This window comes from Acinonyx jubatus, chromosome A3, assembly GCF_027475565.1.
Source record: "Acinonyx jubatus isolate Ajub_Pintada_27869175 chromosome A3, VMU_Ajub_asm_v1.0, whole genome shotgun sequence".
Lineage (NCBI taxonomy): Eukaryota > Metazoa > Chordata > Mammalia > Carnivora > Felidae > Acinonyx > Acinonyx jubatus.
Window position 1 is genome coordinate 58,662,067 of NC_069388.1, and position 17,376 is coordinate 58,679,442.

At 40.4% G+C, this 17,376-nt stretch overlaps 1 protein-coding gene across 10 annotated transcripts in view; it reads left to right on the forward strand.

The window, feature by feature from the left end:
• The window catches only part of AFF3 (ALF transcription elongation factor 3), a 568,021-nt gene that overhangs the window by 113,337 nt on the left and 437,308 nt on the right, over window positions 1-17,376 (forward strand). For 9 of the 10 annotated variants that reach the window (XM_053200457.1, XM_053200460.1, XM_053200461.1 and 6 more), the window contains exons 3-4: window positions 14,447-14,521; window positions 16,800-16,920. In XM_053200457.1, the coding sequence (XP_053056432.1) occupies window positions 14,447-14,521; window positions 16,800-16,920 (196 nt within the window). The remainder of the gene's footprint in view (window positions 1-14,446; window positions 14,522-16,799; window positions 16,921-17,376) is intronic. The other variant, XM_053200463.1, reaches the window with a different exon arrangement.

Genomic DNA, 17,376 nt, shown 5'->3' on the forward strand with positions numbered 1-17,376 from the left:
CAGTCATTTGTCATTTGGGTTGTTTCCACCTCTCAGGTGTTATGACTAATGCTGCTATGAACATGGGTATACAGATATCTCTTTGAGACCTTGCTTTCAATTACAAAATATTGTAATTCTATTTTCAACTTTTTGAGGAACTGCCATACTATTTTTTTTCAGTATCAGAACTGTGTACCTTCATTTTTAAAATTTTTTTATTTTTTAATATAATTTATTGTCAGACTGGCTTCCATACAACATCCAGTGCTCATCCCAACAAGTGCCCTTCTCAATGCCCATCACCCACTTTCCCCTCTCCCTCACCCTCCCATCAGCCGTCACCTTTTTCTCTGTATTTAAGAGGCCCTTATGGTTTGCCTCCCTCCCTCTCTGTTTGTAACTTTTTTTCCCCCATCCCTTCCCCCATGGTCTTCTGTTAAGTTTCTCAAGATCCACTGGGGGGTAAAATGCCATAGTGTTTTTTAATGAAGCTGTACCCATTTTACATTCCCATCAACAACATGCACGGGGTTCCAGTTTCTCCACACCCTCACCAACATTTGTTATTTTCTTTTTTTTAGAGTAGCCATCCTAATGTGTATGAAGAGTGTGAAGAGTCAAACATACCAACTAAAAACAAAGGAAAAAGAACATTTTATTTCTTCTGTTTCTCAGGAATAACCAACATTAACATCTTGGTATTCTTTTAGATTTTTTTCTATGTATATATGTATGTGTGTGCGCGTACACACACACACTTTTGTATAATTTAAGAAAACTTTGATCATTTGCTTATGTAATTTTTACCCTGTTTTTTTTTCCCATTTAACATTACATTATGAGTATTTCCTGCATCACTAAGTATTATTGAAATATAGGAGTTTTAATGGCTACAGTAAATTATGATTTAATTATTTTCTGACTTTTGCACATCAGGTTGTTTCTAGTTCCCCATCTTGTATACAATTCTCTGATGAAAATTCATCTACATAAATCTCTGCGTTTCTGACAGTTTCCTTTGGACATATTCCTAGGGAGATATTAGCAAGGTTCTGAATATGTGTTACAAAATGCAGAATTGTTTTCTGGAACTTGGTTCTGATCTAGGCTTCCTCCAGCCACATGTCACCCAACACTTACCAGAATTGAATATTAATTTTTAACTCACTTAAAATTATTTTTCTAATTGGATAGGTAAAAATTGTTTCACTTTGGCTTTCTTTGCATTTCTTTAATTATTAACGATGATGTGCAATTGTTATGTATTTATTATTTATCCTCTTGTGAGTTTAATGAGCCTGATAAAATAAATGACAGTGATAGAAAATGGCACATTGAATTTGCAGAATTACCAATATTTTCCTAGTATAAGAAGATGCTATTAGTCATAGCCTTTAATGTTTAAGAATACATAATATGCCTAATATTAATATCAAGAGATATTACATTTATTAATGATAATTTCCTTGTTTTATAAGATGTAAATACTAGCCAGAGATGACTGCTTAAAATATAAATGCTTGAAAGAAATGAGTATTATAATCTGAAGAACAATTCGTTTTTATCTAAAATTCCAACGTTATTACTAGCTTGAAAAAAGTAGTTAATAAATACTGTTTCTCAAACAGCAAGCAAAGTTAGACTAGATGAGAGATGAGGAGACAGTTCTGACACAAAAAGTCAAGAGAGTGCTAATGCAAGTATAAGAGAGGAGAGATTTGGAGGGGAATGGAGTGGACAAGGGAGCAGGATGGACAATTAATCAATTTGTAGCCAGGAGAGTGGAATTCAGAGTTCTTGGGAGGGCTTTGGCAATTCAGCAGATTGCCTCTACCTTTTTTTTATTTTTATTTTTATTTTTATTTATTTTTTTAATGTTTATTTATTTTTGAGACAGAGAGAGACAGAGCATGAACGGGGGAGGGGCAGAGAGAGAGGGAGACACAGAATCAGAAGCAGGCTCCAGGCTCTGAGCCATCAGCCCAGAGCCTGACGCGGGGCTCGAACTCACGAACTGTGAGATCGTGACCTGAGCTGAAGTCGGACGCTCAACCGACTGAGCCACCCAGGCACCCCTGTTGCCTCTACCTTTGAGGTAAATTGTTATTCTCCTATAAATTGAAAGTCTCAGACACCTCTGTACTCAGATTTGTCGTATTGAGGTTCTGTATCTCTCTGGAGCTGTGGGCAAGTTGAGTTCATAAAGAAATGTTTCCATACCTGGTATCAAATGACCTGGTGTTTCTGAGTTATCTCTGGGGATTATGCAGATTATTTGTCTGAAACTGTAAATGCAGGTAGATGCTAGCAGGATGACTATGGTGATTTGTTTGTCTGTTTGTTTGGTATGTGTAAGTCCAGGGTAATTGTTGACAGATTCAGAAAGTCCTTGATCAATGTGGAGTTTGGTTGAATTAAAGTCTACAGGTTAGGTTTGTGGAGAGATCTATTTAGTTCATCCTTGGGGAGGAGGTGGGGGGGGTGTGTGTGGAGAAAATACACTTGGACTGGTAAGGGGGCCCGGATCCTTGGAGAGAGTCGCATATAAACCTGTGCTATATTTACTAATCATTGCCTTAACTTTACATTTTGCATGTTTATAGATCAGAAAGGGAAAGCAAATTAAAACTGTCAATATTTCAAAAATATAATGCTTTGTATTAAAAAAGTAATGTGCTTGTAAAACATCCAAACTATACAGAAGACTTCCCACCCTCTGCCACTTCATTCACTTCAGAGATAACTATTTTAAGATTTTCAAATGTCTTTAAAAGCACACATGTTATTTTATGTAAAAGAGATTATATCATCCATGTTCTTCTACAGCTTATTCTTTTCACTTAATATGTATGTCTTAGATATTTTTCCATGTCTTTACATTAGATGCCCTCCATCCAATGGTGGCATAGTCTTCCATTGTATGAAATACCATAAATTTTAACCAGTCTCTAAAGAATGATACTTAATTGACTTTAAATTTGTTTTTGTTTTGCAGTTTAAATAATGCTGCAGTGACATCCTAAATATGAATGGTATATTCCTAAATATGAAATCCTTGGGTCAAAGTCAATATTTAATGACAGCCTGTGATGGATAAGGAGTGGTGTTTCTTTCTGTATAGTGGGTATTTTAATCACCTTCTTTCCAGGCATTAATAATATTTCACCTTGACAGAGCACTTTAACATTTTTAAGGAATTCTTCGTTCGTGACTTCATTTGCTTCTTACAACCAGTGAACAGTGTATGTATTGGTTTTATTAACCCTGCTAAGGCATAAAATAGGTCTTAACCTGTCTATGGCCGGACCTTACCTGGGTCTCCTCATTCTTGGCCCAATATTAATATCTTTGAAAGTAGTGGAGGATCCTTGGAAGTTGTAGCCCCAGTGGTAGGAAGTATTCTTCTTGGTCAATGGGAGGTTTTGCTATGTCTTCCCTTTTCTTTCTTCTTTCTTTCTTTCTTTCTTTCTTTCTTTCTTTCTTTAATGTTTATTTATTTTTGAGAGACAAAGCATGAGCAGGGAGGGGTAGAGAGAGAAGAGGACAGAGGATCTGAAGCTGGCTCTGTGCTGACAGCAACGAGCCCAACATGGGGCTCAAACTCATAAATTGTGAGATCATGATCTGAGCTGAAGTTGGACACTCAACTGAGTGAGCCACCCAGGTGCCCCATGTCTTCCCTTTACTATCATTCCAAGTTGACTCTGAATCATTAGCTTTTTAGTCAAGAAAGCTTTAAGTTCAATAACTCTCAGGTAGATTTCCCATTGAGATATTACAGTATCTTATATTAATGCATGTAGACTTTTAATTCCAAAGGGATGACACTTCCATGTTTCTTTATGCCAGTCATTTAAAAAATTATTTGATAAAAAACCTAGCTTTATTAACTCTTTGAGGCTGCTGCTTTCAGAATGTACCTGAAAGGCCTTTATGTATCATAGCATATGTTTACTGTCCTGAGAAGACCAGATAAGTCTACTTACAGTATTGTTTTTTCTTATTGGTTATTCAGTGAAAGAGGGGTTGAGTGAAAATGAACACTGGTGATTCAGCCATCCATCCCTTCAAGCAACAAATGGTAGCTGAGTGCCTACTGTAAGTCAGGTATTGTTCTCAGCTAATTCTGAGAGGTGTGGACTCTAATATTTAGTGGAAAGAGACCCCTAGGGACTCAGAAAGCTGGACAGTCAAGATGGAAACCCACAGAATAGAATCCTCCTGACACAGCAGGATGCTAATTGATTTTTAATTGCCAGAGAACCAAGATGAGGAGAGAAGTCAAATGGTTATTCTCCAGTCTTTTCTTCTATTATGTGCCACAAACTGCCCAACCTTGTTCTGGGCACATTTTGAGGAAGAAGAACCTTCTTCCTAGGCTTTCTTCACAGTAAGTTTATCTTAATACCACAGAGTTGCCTATATTTCCTGTGACGTTGGATTTACTCTCTTGTTTACGGTTGTATATTGGAAACATTAAAAGAGATAGAAACAGTAAGGAGTGAGGGAAGAGAGGAAAGGAGAAGGGGAGGAGGGATAAAGACATTTTAAGATAACATGAAGCAAATATGTTGTCAGAATATGTATGAGTGTCCCCTTTACAACATTTCTTAAAGAATGGTGATAATTATCATCATGTGTAGGCAGCTCCATAATATATAATATGCCTAATCTTCTAGGGATCTAATAAAATATTTGTATGATAGACTACATGTCTAATTAAAATTGGGAACTTGTGAATGATACATCAACCATAGGAAGACCCCCTGGTTTTCTGACACTGTGTTATATGGATATTTAGAATTAATCATCTTTACTGTCACTAGCACCTAATGAATTATAGAACTATAGAGTTCAAATAATTCAAAATTCTTAACATCTTCCTCTAACTCAAGCTTAATTGACTATAGAACTTTCACGGTGGTAAGTTAGAGAAATGTCCCTGAGAGTCTCTGTCGAGGCAGGGCCATGGATATATTTTTGTGTCTAGCTGGTGTTTTGTTTATAGTAAGTGTTAATTAAATTTTTTGAATAAAAAAATATATTTTTAAAACACTTCAGTTTTTTAATATCCAGGACTTCTGTGGAACTTAGAATTTGATTCTAATAGTTACTATTTAGGCAAATCATTTAAATTTTCCAAGTCTCATTTCTCCATTGAAGACAGGCATCTATCTGTAAAATGAAGAGAAGAATGTTTATGGCACACAGATTTTGTTTCATTTTTATATTTGCATGTTCATTTATTACAATTCTGTGTTTTTCATAAATAAGGGTTACATAGCAGGTTTGTTGAGAGGGATAATAAAATACCAACACTTTCCAGCACCAAACAGTTGCCCACTATTACTATTAATATGATTCCCATTGTTATGCTCTACAAACAAAAGGAACATTTTAAGACCCAGAATCTGAATGGATTTGTATTCTGTTTTTTCAAATTGTGGTATGTATACAGATTAAATTTTGATGAGGAATAAGGAAAAATTTTTTAAATCATTTATTGTGTATTTTTACCGTCATTTAAAGTCATTTTTACAGTATTATTTTTAGTGCCTACTCTGTGCTAGGTAGGGTTCTAGGTTCTGGGAATACAGTTTTACAGAAAGTAGACACAGTTCCTCCTCTGTGGAGCTAACCATGTAATGGAGGATTCAGATAATTCGTGTAAGAAATGTGATTGGGGGCAGAATGTAGGGTTCTATGTAGGACACATGAAGGTCAGGACTGGTCAGGACTTGGGTCTGTTGAAGGCATCAGGGAATGTTTCTGAGAAGGAAGCATCACTAAATTGAGAGCTTCAGGATCAGGAGGAGGTAGGCAGGTGGCAAACATATCCCTGGGCTCAAAGAGAGGCCATAGTATAGAGATTAGGAGAGATTTCGGCCAACACTGGAGAGAGAAACAGGGACCAAGCCCTGCAGGGCATGGATGCCAGATTTGGATTCTGTCCAAGGGAGGGTGGAGCAGAACAGTGACTGATCAAACTGCTATTTTAGGGAACACCACTTTACTGTAGAGGAACAGATGACAGGAAGAACAACCAGGAGACCCTTTGGGATGCACTCTGTGGGCTAGGAGAGAGAGCCAGTGGTGGCCTAGACTGGGGAGGCAGCTTGGAGGAGAACTTTGGACAAATTTGAGTGATATTGACAGGACCTGGGGATTGACTAGATGCTCATATTTCTGACCCAAACAGCTATGTGGGTAGTGGTGCCATCCACCAACACAAGCAACAGAATGGAGGCAGAGGCTGGGTTCAGGGAGTGGCAATGAGCCATGTGTAGACTTTCTGGGCTCTGTGTAACTGTGGGAAACATGACTTGAGAAAGTCTGGTGGATGGTTGCATAATTGGTTCTGGAGCTGAGAACAGAGATATAGATAAGTCTTAGAGCCTTGCATGTCACCAGTATAAAGATGGCACCTGAAGGGAAGGATATGAATGATATCACCAGGAAGACTGTCACATGAGAAGAGACCAGGCCTAGACACAAGGTCTTACCCACAACCCTGAGTGGCAACAAATTCTAAAGGAGTGGCATAGGAGTAGAAACATGCACAGCACACTCAGGAGTAGCCCAGGAGGTGAATCATGAGTATACATTTCCACAGATCCTAGGGAACAAAGTTTCTCTAAAGCAGTGGTGGCTGTGTGGGAGGTTGGGGAGTGGATGCCTAGTGGGGGAGTTGTGACCTTGCTGTAAAGAGCACAGCCAGATGACATGGGTTTAGAAAAACCAGGAATTGGAGAGAGACAAGTGTGGATGGCTCTGCAGAAAATGGTTGCTGATGGAGAGCAACAGCAAAAAGAGGACAGAAGGTCAGGGAGAACTTGTCATTTTCTTTTTTAGAAGATAGGAGGACCTTGAATGGGTTTATTAGCTGATGAAAAAAAAAAAAAAAAAAAACAAAACCCAGTGGAAACCAAGATGGTGACTAAGTAGGAGAAAATGGTATCTGTGGGAAGGTGGGGAGGGGGCAGTAGGCTTCAGAGTCCAAGTGGGAGAGTCAGCCTGGGGAGGAGAAAGGACTCACCTTCAAGAGCAGTGAGGAGGAAAGGGTGTACGGTCTGAAGTGGCCAGTGAGGTGAGAAAGGTTGGAGGATGGGAAGTTGAGGGAGCATCTGCCTGTTGCCTTCTGTTTCTCTTTGACCGAGGAACTGAGCCCAGGTCTCATGCCCCGGATCTGATTTCCTCGTGACATAGTGGCTCCATCCTTTCAGTGGTTCTGTGTTCTCATTCAGATACTGAGGATTTCTGTCATACATTCCTCTTCCCTCCTCCCTTTACCCACCAAGACTTCTAGCTAAGCCCATAAACTGCCCTGTACTAGAATAGGTCCTTCTTATCTTCAAAACAGGTCTCTTTCCCTCTCAGATAAATTAATAGGTCTATTATAGTGGTTGCCATTTGTGTTTCCTACGTGGAAGACTCTAATGGTTGATCTGTCAGATTGCTTAGACATCAGAAGGTATTTGAGGACATGCATATCCCTTTAATTCTTCCTTTCCTTAAAGTTAGCTCTGTTTGTTTTCATTCTAGCCTGGGGCTAGTTCTGTACCTCACAGGTAAATTAATTCAGCTCAACAGATGGAAGTGGCTCAAGTTAACTCTTGCTCCTTTTCAGAAATCCCATTTCAACCAGATAGTGTATGTCATTGGTGGTTCTGGGAAGAAAAGAAGTTGAGCAGTTGGATTCAGGAAGAACAGGGGCCATTTTTTAATGGCTGATGTACAGGGTCTCAGGACTTTCTATGTCCAAAAGCCTGACCCAACTGATAGTAAGAAGTTATATAAGAGGACTTGGCCACCCTTCTGCCCTCTGATCACATCCATGACTCTGAGTGGCCACACAGAGATTGTATGGAAGGGCATCATGGTTAAAACATAGGCATGGTATGAAATATGACTCTTCCTTATAGATGGCGTTAAAATTCCTAGGAGTGGAAGTTTAGAAACTTACACTGTACAGTGAAAATGAAAAGTAACGGTATTTTGTGGAGGAAAAGTAATTTATTGGCTCTGACATGAAAAGCCCTGGGAGTAAGCATCCTTCTAATGATGGACACCCATGATTGATGGCTGTTCTGTGCTGCTGCTGTCTAGAAGTGAGCTCTTCGAAATAGCATAGTAGGGACTTTGCAGGTGAGTCTCATTTGGTTAAGTTACTGCTGCTTTTGTGAAGCTCTGCTGCATCTTTATATTCTAACAAGGAGAAGATGGTAAATCAGAGTAATTGCTTCATCTCAAGGCACTTTTATATTGTAAAGGAAAAAGGTCCTGTTAAGAAACTCAGATTAACTTCTCTGTTTATCCTATATGGAAAGCCTCTTTGAAAGCTGCTTATCATACAACCTGCTGGTTTATTTATAATGGAACAATTCCATTAGAACCTGACACTTGTTCTCATGGCAGCAAGACTTAAGATCCCTCAGGAAAAGCATTTAACCCTTGGAAATGCAAAGCTGTCATTTATCTGTCATCTCTCTAAAAACTCACTGGAGGGTATTTACGAGAGAGATTTGGAACAGTTATCATTTCCACCGAGTTAGAAATGGAGTTAGGACTCACTAAATGGTCAGTAGAGAACAGATGAGCGTCCAGTACCGTAGTGCAGAAGCGGCTTGTCTTTGTTAGTGCCATTACAATGCACTAATTATGGTGTTCCACAATTTTTAAGTAATTCACTGTACAGAGTTCAGGGACTGGTGTATTAGTTAATTGCTAGTTGTAACTCATTTGAATTGCTTATCTCACTTATATTTTGTAAGTTTTACAAGAGTTCTGAAAGTTGATACTTATCAACCAAGGAAACTTAGCAGATCTTAGAAGAACGAACTCAAATTGTCATGATATGAAAATTAACACCCTTCTGCCTGGCAGTTACTAGCAAAAGATGGGGATACCATTTGTCAAAGTCTGTCAGTAAGTAGGTTCCCTGGGGAGCCAGTGGAGCATAGTCTAAGAATTCATTCTCTGGTGCCAGACTGCCTGGCTTCAGACCCCAACATTGTCGCTCACTGGCTATGGGACTTGTACAAGTTAGTTAAACTTAGAGCCTCATGTTTCTTCAGTGGTTGATGGGGATAATGTCTCTTGGGGTTTTGAAGACTACTCAGTGAAATAATGTATGTAAAGTGCTTCATGCAGTGGCTGCATGTAGTATTAAAGGGTAGTTGTTGTTATTAGCAAAATTAAATATGGGCCTGGTGGGTTTGGTAAGATGTTATAGATTATCCCAAAAGGATATTTTTCTTTGGAATATTTGTCGGCTACATTTGTCTGTGGGTGTTCATTATTTTTGTGACTCCCTTCTCTTTCCTAGTTTCACCAAAGCTGTCGTATAGGACAAGTGATTACGGCACAAACCATCGTCAATTCTTCTCCCATTCTTGTAGAACAGATTGGCAGCCCTGAGGAAGAGATCTATAAATGCTCTCAAAGAGAGTCTCTGAATCACCTTTGTGATCAGAGACAAACAAGTAAGGTTGGACTGACCTTTTCAAGGTACCTATGGTAGAAATAATATTGCGGGTCATACTTACAAAGCTGATGGCAAGTTAGTGGTGTAATGCTGTTGGGGAAAATGGAGGGAACAGGTGTGAGAACTGAAATTACTTGACTCAAAAAGAAGCCTAGTAGTAGTGAGCAGGGCAGAGTGATGTTCTTCAGGATTTAAGGGTTTATTGTATGCACCGTTGACCAGTCCTCTCTCCTCAGCAGATCTTTAACTGCCGACCTCCCACAATTCTCACCACCACTACCCTCTGCCACCCCACCCCACCCCTTCCCACCACCCTCCAGCCCATCTTCCCAGCACACCACCTCTACCACTCTTACCACCACCATCACCACCCTGCTCCCCATTACTGCTCCCTCAACACCCCATCCCTTCCCATTTCCCCCCACCCCTTCTTACTACTATCACCCCGATCCACACCCCCATCATTATTATTACCACCCCCAACACCTCACCCCCTTCCTCTTCCCCCACAGCCCTTCTTACTACCACCGCCCCCACCACCCCCATCATCACCACCCCCACCCCCATTATCACCATCACCATCATTCCCCCCACCGCCTCATCATCACCACTCACCCCATTGTCACTACCACTACCACCATCACCCTTTCACCCCCTACCACCTCCTCATCACCACCCCAACCCCATCATCACCACCACTACCACCATCATCCTCCCCACCCCCCACCTCCTGGCACCAGCACCACAGCTACAACGGTTCAAGGCCTTGAAGAACTCTCATTGGAGGATCCTTGCCCCTTCACCAAGCTCTGATTCTAACCCACTTTTTCTCTGCCTGACTTGCTTCTCTCACCTGCGCACTCTCTGACTACCTTCCTGTCTTTCAGTCTCCCAGCTCTGTCTATAGATTAAGGAAGGAATTTGCAAGTATACTTCTGTAATCTTGCTTTTCTCTGACTTAAGGGATTACTAATCTTCTATCATTTGCTTTATAAATAACAAGAGATGATAATTAGTTTGACTCGTTAAGTGTAAAGCAGTTATTATTTTGCAGCATTTGATTAAGTTTCTTTAATTATGCACCGTTGTATATGCTTCTGCTCCAAAGAACAGGAGAGTTTCTGTGAAACATTCTTCTCTCCACTTAATGCCTTTTCTTCTTCCTATTTGCCCCTGTGGCTGCCAGTGCACACCCCAGGGGCAGGTTAGTGTGTTTTCCAAGGACTTTAAGCGTCCCATGATTGAAAAGGTTGTCTTCTCTATGGTCAGGGTGTTCAAGGCCAGCCCTGATACAAACTGTATTCTTCCCTTTATCCACCCTTCATTTATTCACTCCAAACCAAACCTGCTTCAGGAAGGGATCAGATAAACTTATTTGGGGTAAGGTAGAAATGACAGAGTAGCAGTGGAGCAAACCAAACAAATGAAACTTTAAATGTGGAATTCCAGCTGGATAAAGAAGTAGGATGGTGTTGGAAGGGCAAGAGTCACCTCTTCCAAACCCTCTCAAAGGCCACTTAATAGTAATTTATGTACCTTGTACTTTTAAGCCCTTCTTCCCTTCACTGTCCTCCACCTGACCTTTTCTCAAGACCCAACTCAAAGGAGTCTCTTTCAGGAAGCACTCCAGATTCCCTGTGCTCCCTTCTGCAGTGCCCTAGCCACACGATGTCAGCCTTCTCTGCTTAGAATAGACCCCTGCCCAGCACTGAGTGTGGAGCCTGCATAAAATTCTCTCTCTCTCTCTCTCTCTCTCTCCCTCTCTCTCCCTCTGCCCCTCTCCCCCACTCATCCATGCTCCCTTTCTCTCTCTCTAAAAAAAAAAACTTATAGAATGGGGCCCTTCCCTCTTCTCCCCCTTGTCTTCTGAACCATTAGCTTCTCAGCAGCAGGAAAGGCCAGTCACAGCCCTAATTGTCTCCCCTGCATCTAACACCATGGCATTCAGGAAATGCTTTTGGACTGAAGTGAATTGTATTTCTGCTGTATGAAGAGGAGAATATTTTTTAACCATGGAGAACATGATAACTTTCTTCAGATCGGTGAGAGATTGTTCCCTCTCTTCCCCTTGAATGTACTTGTTTCCCAGACCGCAACTCTGGAGACATACCAGTAGGTAGGATAATGTTTTTTGTTTTTTTGTTTTTTTTTTTTAAAGAGGAAAACACTATGATGATTCCAGCCAAGGGGTGTAATTAGCTACATATCCCCTTGGCTGAAAGCCTCATCCATGGGAAATGCAGTTTGTTTGCAGCGATTGTTCGAATGTGAACAGGCTGCATATGGATCAGTGCTACAGGGAAGAGAGTCAGTCCCTCCTGGCCAGCTGTGCCTTCTGGGTCAAACTTGAGCTCAGCAGAGGGGGCAGCTCCCCCAGCTCCAGCACCTTTCTCTCTAATAAGGCTGCAGAGACCAGAGCAGGCTGAAGAATGGGTAGGATCTGAGGAAAATGATGAGCAGCCTTTGCTGGCTTACTTTTGAGTCTATAATTTTTAAATTCACTCACCTGTCCTTTATTCCACTCTTCTGTATTACATGGATATCCTTTTGGCATGTGTACTGTGGAAAGAAACTGATTTTTGTCTTTCGTTTTTTGGGACTATAAAAAATTATAACAACCCAGCCTTTATTCCAGAATTCTCATTTTAGTTCTTTCTGAATGGAAAGTAGCTTCCCTATGTTTCATTGTCCTGTTTTGCTTTTGTGAGGGAAACATTCAGTGTTTTCTAATACTGGGCTTGTAGACATTAGGGTTTAGGAAGTGTGTCCACCTCTTGGCTCCCGGGTAGCCCCTCCTCTATGGATTGACATTGCTGTCCCTTCTACATGATGTCTTCTTTATGACATTGTTTTGGTGATTGAACTCTTATCCTGAGTCCCTTGATCTTTAAAAAAGGTAGCCTAGTAATAATATCTACCATCCTTGTCTTTCTCCAAGGGACATTGTAAGGATAATTAGGGGACATATGTGTGAAATGTTTTGAGCCCAGTGGAAGGGAGAAACTATCAGACACAAAGGTATTGCTATTATTCAGTTTCATACTGTTACCATATGATCAAGGATACATTAATTTTGGAAATGGTGATAATTTCATGTTTGGACTTCTGTTCCTCCCTAATCAGCATAATTGGCTTTGCCCTGAACCCTATACTTACCTCATTTTATAGATTAAAAACAAATAAGGGGCAATGATCAGAAATGTTTTTACTATGTTTTTCACTGGCTATTTTTTTTATTCTAAAAATAAGTTAGTCTTTGAAAGGTAGTTGATTAAAAAGCTTCATTTTCTGGGAATGTTATGCATTTGTAATATATAATAAATAATACTGTAGCAGTTGGCTGCCTCCACTTTCATACAAAATAAATAAATACATTTGGTGACATACATTTGAGGAATGTGATTCTTACAATTTTCACAGAAATAAGGAATAACTTTACAGATGATAGAGATTTTACCATCTGCTAGTAACAACAACAATAACAAAACATAGCTCATGATACGAAGCTCTTACTGAGTCTAATGTATTTATTGGCATGCCAGGAATAAGAATTCTCTACAACTTTAGTCGACCATCCCCAGGGAAGATGACCTGACTTTCAGCATGTCAGGGGAAAGGTTCCTTTGCTTCTAAAGCAAATGACATGGGCTTTACATCGTTTGAATGGCAGAGGAGGGAAGAGGGATAAGTTTTAATGGTGAGAAATCAAGAGAAAAGCACTCTCCAGAATTGTAAGTACCTACAGAGATTTCACTGGTAATTAGTGGAATGGTGGACTTACTGTCAAGAAGATACTGTCTTTATGAGTGTTAAACATTTAGTGTTGACCAAAGAGATAAAATTTCAGACACTTAGAGAAAGATGGGGCATGTAAGTCCAGACTTTCTCTACAATGACATTTGCATTAAGCAGGTGACATTTTCCTAGGCCTGACATGACAGGTAAGGGTTGTGGCTCTAGTTAAGGATGAGGAACCAGGAGGGTCACCATTAGGAAGGGATAAATGTTCAGTGGAGGCTGGGGAAGAGAAACCAAAGGGTACTGAAACAAAGGCACTGAAGACGTATTAGCTCTCTTTTTGGGTTTCCTTTGCTCTCTTCCGGAGAAGGTGGGGATGATTGTAATTTTTGATCATTCTGGTTTCATCTGGTGGCATGGAGGATATTGCATGGCACAAGCATCATGGCTATCCTGTGAAAGATGGCCAGTGCATTTTTAAAAAACTGTTTATTTGTTTATTTTGAGAGTGAGGGGAAGGGCAGAGAGAGGGAGAGAGAGAAAGAGAGAGAGAATGAATCCCAAGCAGGCTCCATGTTATCAGCACAGAGCCTGATGTGAGGCTCAACCTCATGAACTATGAGAACATGCCCTAAGCTGAAATCAAGAGTCAGACAGAGACTCAACCAACTGAGTCACCCACACACTCCAATGGCCAGTGCATTTTTATTAGTAGACTATGTGTAGGTAGTCCTGAGGGTGTTCAGTCTTTCTTAGTAGTAGAAGCTATAGGCTGGGTATGCAGGTAGAACCTCATTAGAGAACTTTAGCCAGCACTGGTGTGCATGTTGGAGTGCTTTTGGTTATCTTTAAATGGATTGGGGAATGAAGCAGGTTTAAAGAGGAGCAGCTTGCCTCTCACCTCCCAACTTCTCCATATTTTTAAGTGATTTTTACTCCCTGACCCTGGAAAATACAGTAAGTCTGATATCTGCCTGATTTTTGCTTTCAGCCTAATGCTAAACATCTAAGCCATGTTGCAAAGTAGGCAGTATTTATAAATTTGTTTTCATTGCTATATTCTACATCATCCCTCGTTTTTTTTTTTTTTTTTTTGTCATGCCTCATATTTGGACCCTGATGTCCTGTGCCCTTTCCCATTGGCCTTTGGCAAAAATGCTGACAAACTCATATACATTCAGATACCAAGGGCTGATCAGGTTAAAGTGTTTCCCCTTCTTGTGGTGTCTACATTTTTTACAGGGGTGAAGACATCTTAAGCCAGAGGAATGACTCTCTAGTTGTGGAATTTCAGTCGTCAGCCAGCAGATGTAGGAGGTATTATTTTGGGTATGGGGGCCTCTCAGAAGTCCTGAAATCATCCTAAATGACCACCTGCCTGCTCCATGTTACATAAGGCCACTTCATGCATCATACCAGTCTTGTGTGTTTGGTTGGTTTGACCTTGCCTGAGGGCAGCAAGCATGTTTATGGAAGTCTCTGTGCATGGAGTCCTGCATAGCTGGTGCTTCGCAGATACCTGTGTGTGCTGGAGAGGGGAAGAAGTACGGTGCATGGTATGCAAGCTTATTTTTCTGATTGCCAAATGCTGGTTTGGGTCCTAAAGTTAGCAAGTTCATAGTAAAACTCGATTTGTCCCCTTGGTTAAAGCTCACTTCATGCCCATCCACAGCATGAGTCATGTGTTGTCAGAGCAGTCTCCATTTGAAATCCATGGAATGTTTGTGAAAGCTGCAGTCTCATATTGCGAATGTCCACAAGCAGGGCAGGGCAATCACAGCCTCTTCTTTGAACTTGAAGCCTGGTTCTGTGAATAAGAGTGTCATTTTCATCTTATGCCTTCCTTATGCCAGTCACTATCACTATAGCCATCCAGAGAGTTCTTAGTGATCACAATGTCAGAGCTGTGAGCCTCTCATTTGGTAAGGCTGTGGCTGCAGCCTCTGTTTATGTGAAGGTCACTGGTTGGACTCCCCAATCTAATAACTTTGGGTAACGTATGAAAGAGGAATTAAAATGCTAATAGGTGATATGTTCTGGGTATTTTAACATTTCCTAATCTTAAATTTAAATGAAATTCCTTAGGTGTTCTCCCAGCCTTGCTGAAAGCATATTTAGCATTGCCCCTTAGCGAATTTAAAGTATATTCTATCCACCTGGGCAGAGCTAGAAGGATAAGCAATATGTATTTTATGATCATTTTATTTGTGTCCTCTATAGCTACATGACACAAATATTCTCTTATACTCAAGATAGCAATTCAGCTAAAACAAAACTAGACAAAACAGGATCTCACTCTTTCATATATTTCTATGAACCCACAGATCCTTTCATTATTAACAACATTTAAAAGCAGTACATTGGAGTTTGGGCACCTAAAGCTATTCCAAAGCCATTTTGTAGATTACTTTCACGTTTAAACCTTACAACCACATGAAACATCCCTGTTTTATAATGAAGACACTGGGGTGCAGAGAGGTTGTGTGGCTTTCCCATCATCATGTCGCTGGTTATGGGAGAACCACAGTCAGTAGGTGGTTGTCCTGGCTCCCAGCTCAGGCATCTGTGCATTAGATCAAGTGGGAGCTCTAAGCAGAACAAGGTCACTTAAAATGCTTCTGCTAGGAAATGAAGACAGTGCTCATTCTGAGGGACATGTCAGTTATGTTGTCTCCACTGAGCCAGATTTACTTTATGTACCAAGCTGAAAAAAACATGTGTATTTCCTTCCTTCAGTAAACGGGTCACTTCCTTATTATTAGTTGAATTAGCCCCTTTATTTCCTCCTTATGAGGGGGAAGGAACACTCCCTTAGTCCTCCCAGTTATCTGGTGTCTGGTCACTTCATAATTGTATTTTGGGAGAATAGATATTAATTTTCTTTAACAAAAAGGCTGAGATCCTTGATGACACACCATAATTCAATTTCTGTTCTCTCCCTTCGTTGCCTGCACCCCTTCCTCCTGGCACATTTTTCATAGTTAGGAGTGATAGTGTCAAATATATCAGAAGGAAGAATTGATTCAGTAGTAGTTTGACGACTTGACTGATTAGCAGAGATCAGAAGAAGGCTCATAACTGTGAAAACCACTGCAGCATGGAGTTTTAACAGCTCTTTAGGGAGCTAGTTAATGAAAGAATCACTACAGAAACACAGCCATGCAAAAAAAAAAGAAAGAAAGAAAAAGAAAGAAAGACAAGAACAGAAGCATTCCCATATAACACTCAGAGGCTATGTCTTAAGAGGAAATATGCTCATAATTTCTATTTACACATCACTGTAATTACTGTCTGCCTTAAGATTACTTTCAGTCTTCTCCTGTCAAAATTGCTTAGATATTTCCTGTTTTACATATCAGGCAGAGATGTCTAGTACTGGTTGGAACTTGTCCTAAGGATTTTCTTTTGCTCCTGAAGAATGTAATTATCAGACACCCAAGCTCATACTGCTTGATTAGACTGGCTTTAATCTGATCCATGTTCTTATCACCATTTGTCCATGACCCAGACTTCTGCACTCAGGGGAATGTTTGACTGGGCTTTAGCCTTTAACTTTTTCCTATGTGGTTGTTCTCTTTTCTTTCTCCTGATGCAGTGTCTATGAACCAGATAGAAATGTGTTACGGAGGAAAGAACGAGAAAGAAGAAATCAGGAAACTCAGCAGGATGATGGCGCATTTAATTCGAGTTACTCCCTTTTCAGTGAACCCTACAAGGTAGATGGTTTTCTGTTGTTCATCTTCACCTTCACTTGTACCTCTACTTTCAGTCTGTATTGGAAGAGTCGACCAACCAAACTTCAGCTGGCTCTCTGCCTGGTCAGCCCAGGAAGACAGCTCAGCCGCTCAAAATGAGGTCTTCTCAGATCACAGATCTTGGTGTTGAGTTCACATGACTTGACTGCCTGCTCCCTCAGTAAAATATAACTTTTGCTTAATAGTGAGAGCTGTTTGCTGTGATTTTTATCAATAGTATAGACTTCATTTCTGCATTGATTTTCAAAGTCAGTGCCACTTGTTATGTTTTTTTTCTCAGCTATTAGGAAATATAAAGAGGTTTGGTAACATTTGCCACACATGGGTCATGCTGCAATCAGGGTACCTGATAGGGTGATGAAAAAAAAGCTGCTGGATTGCTTCTCATTTATACCAAAGGTCAGAGATACAGCTTCT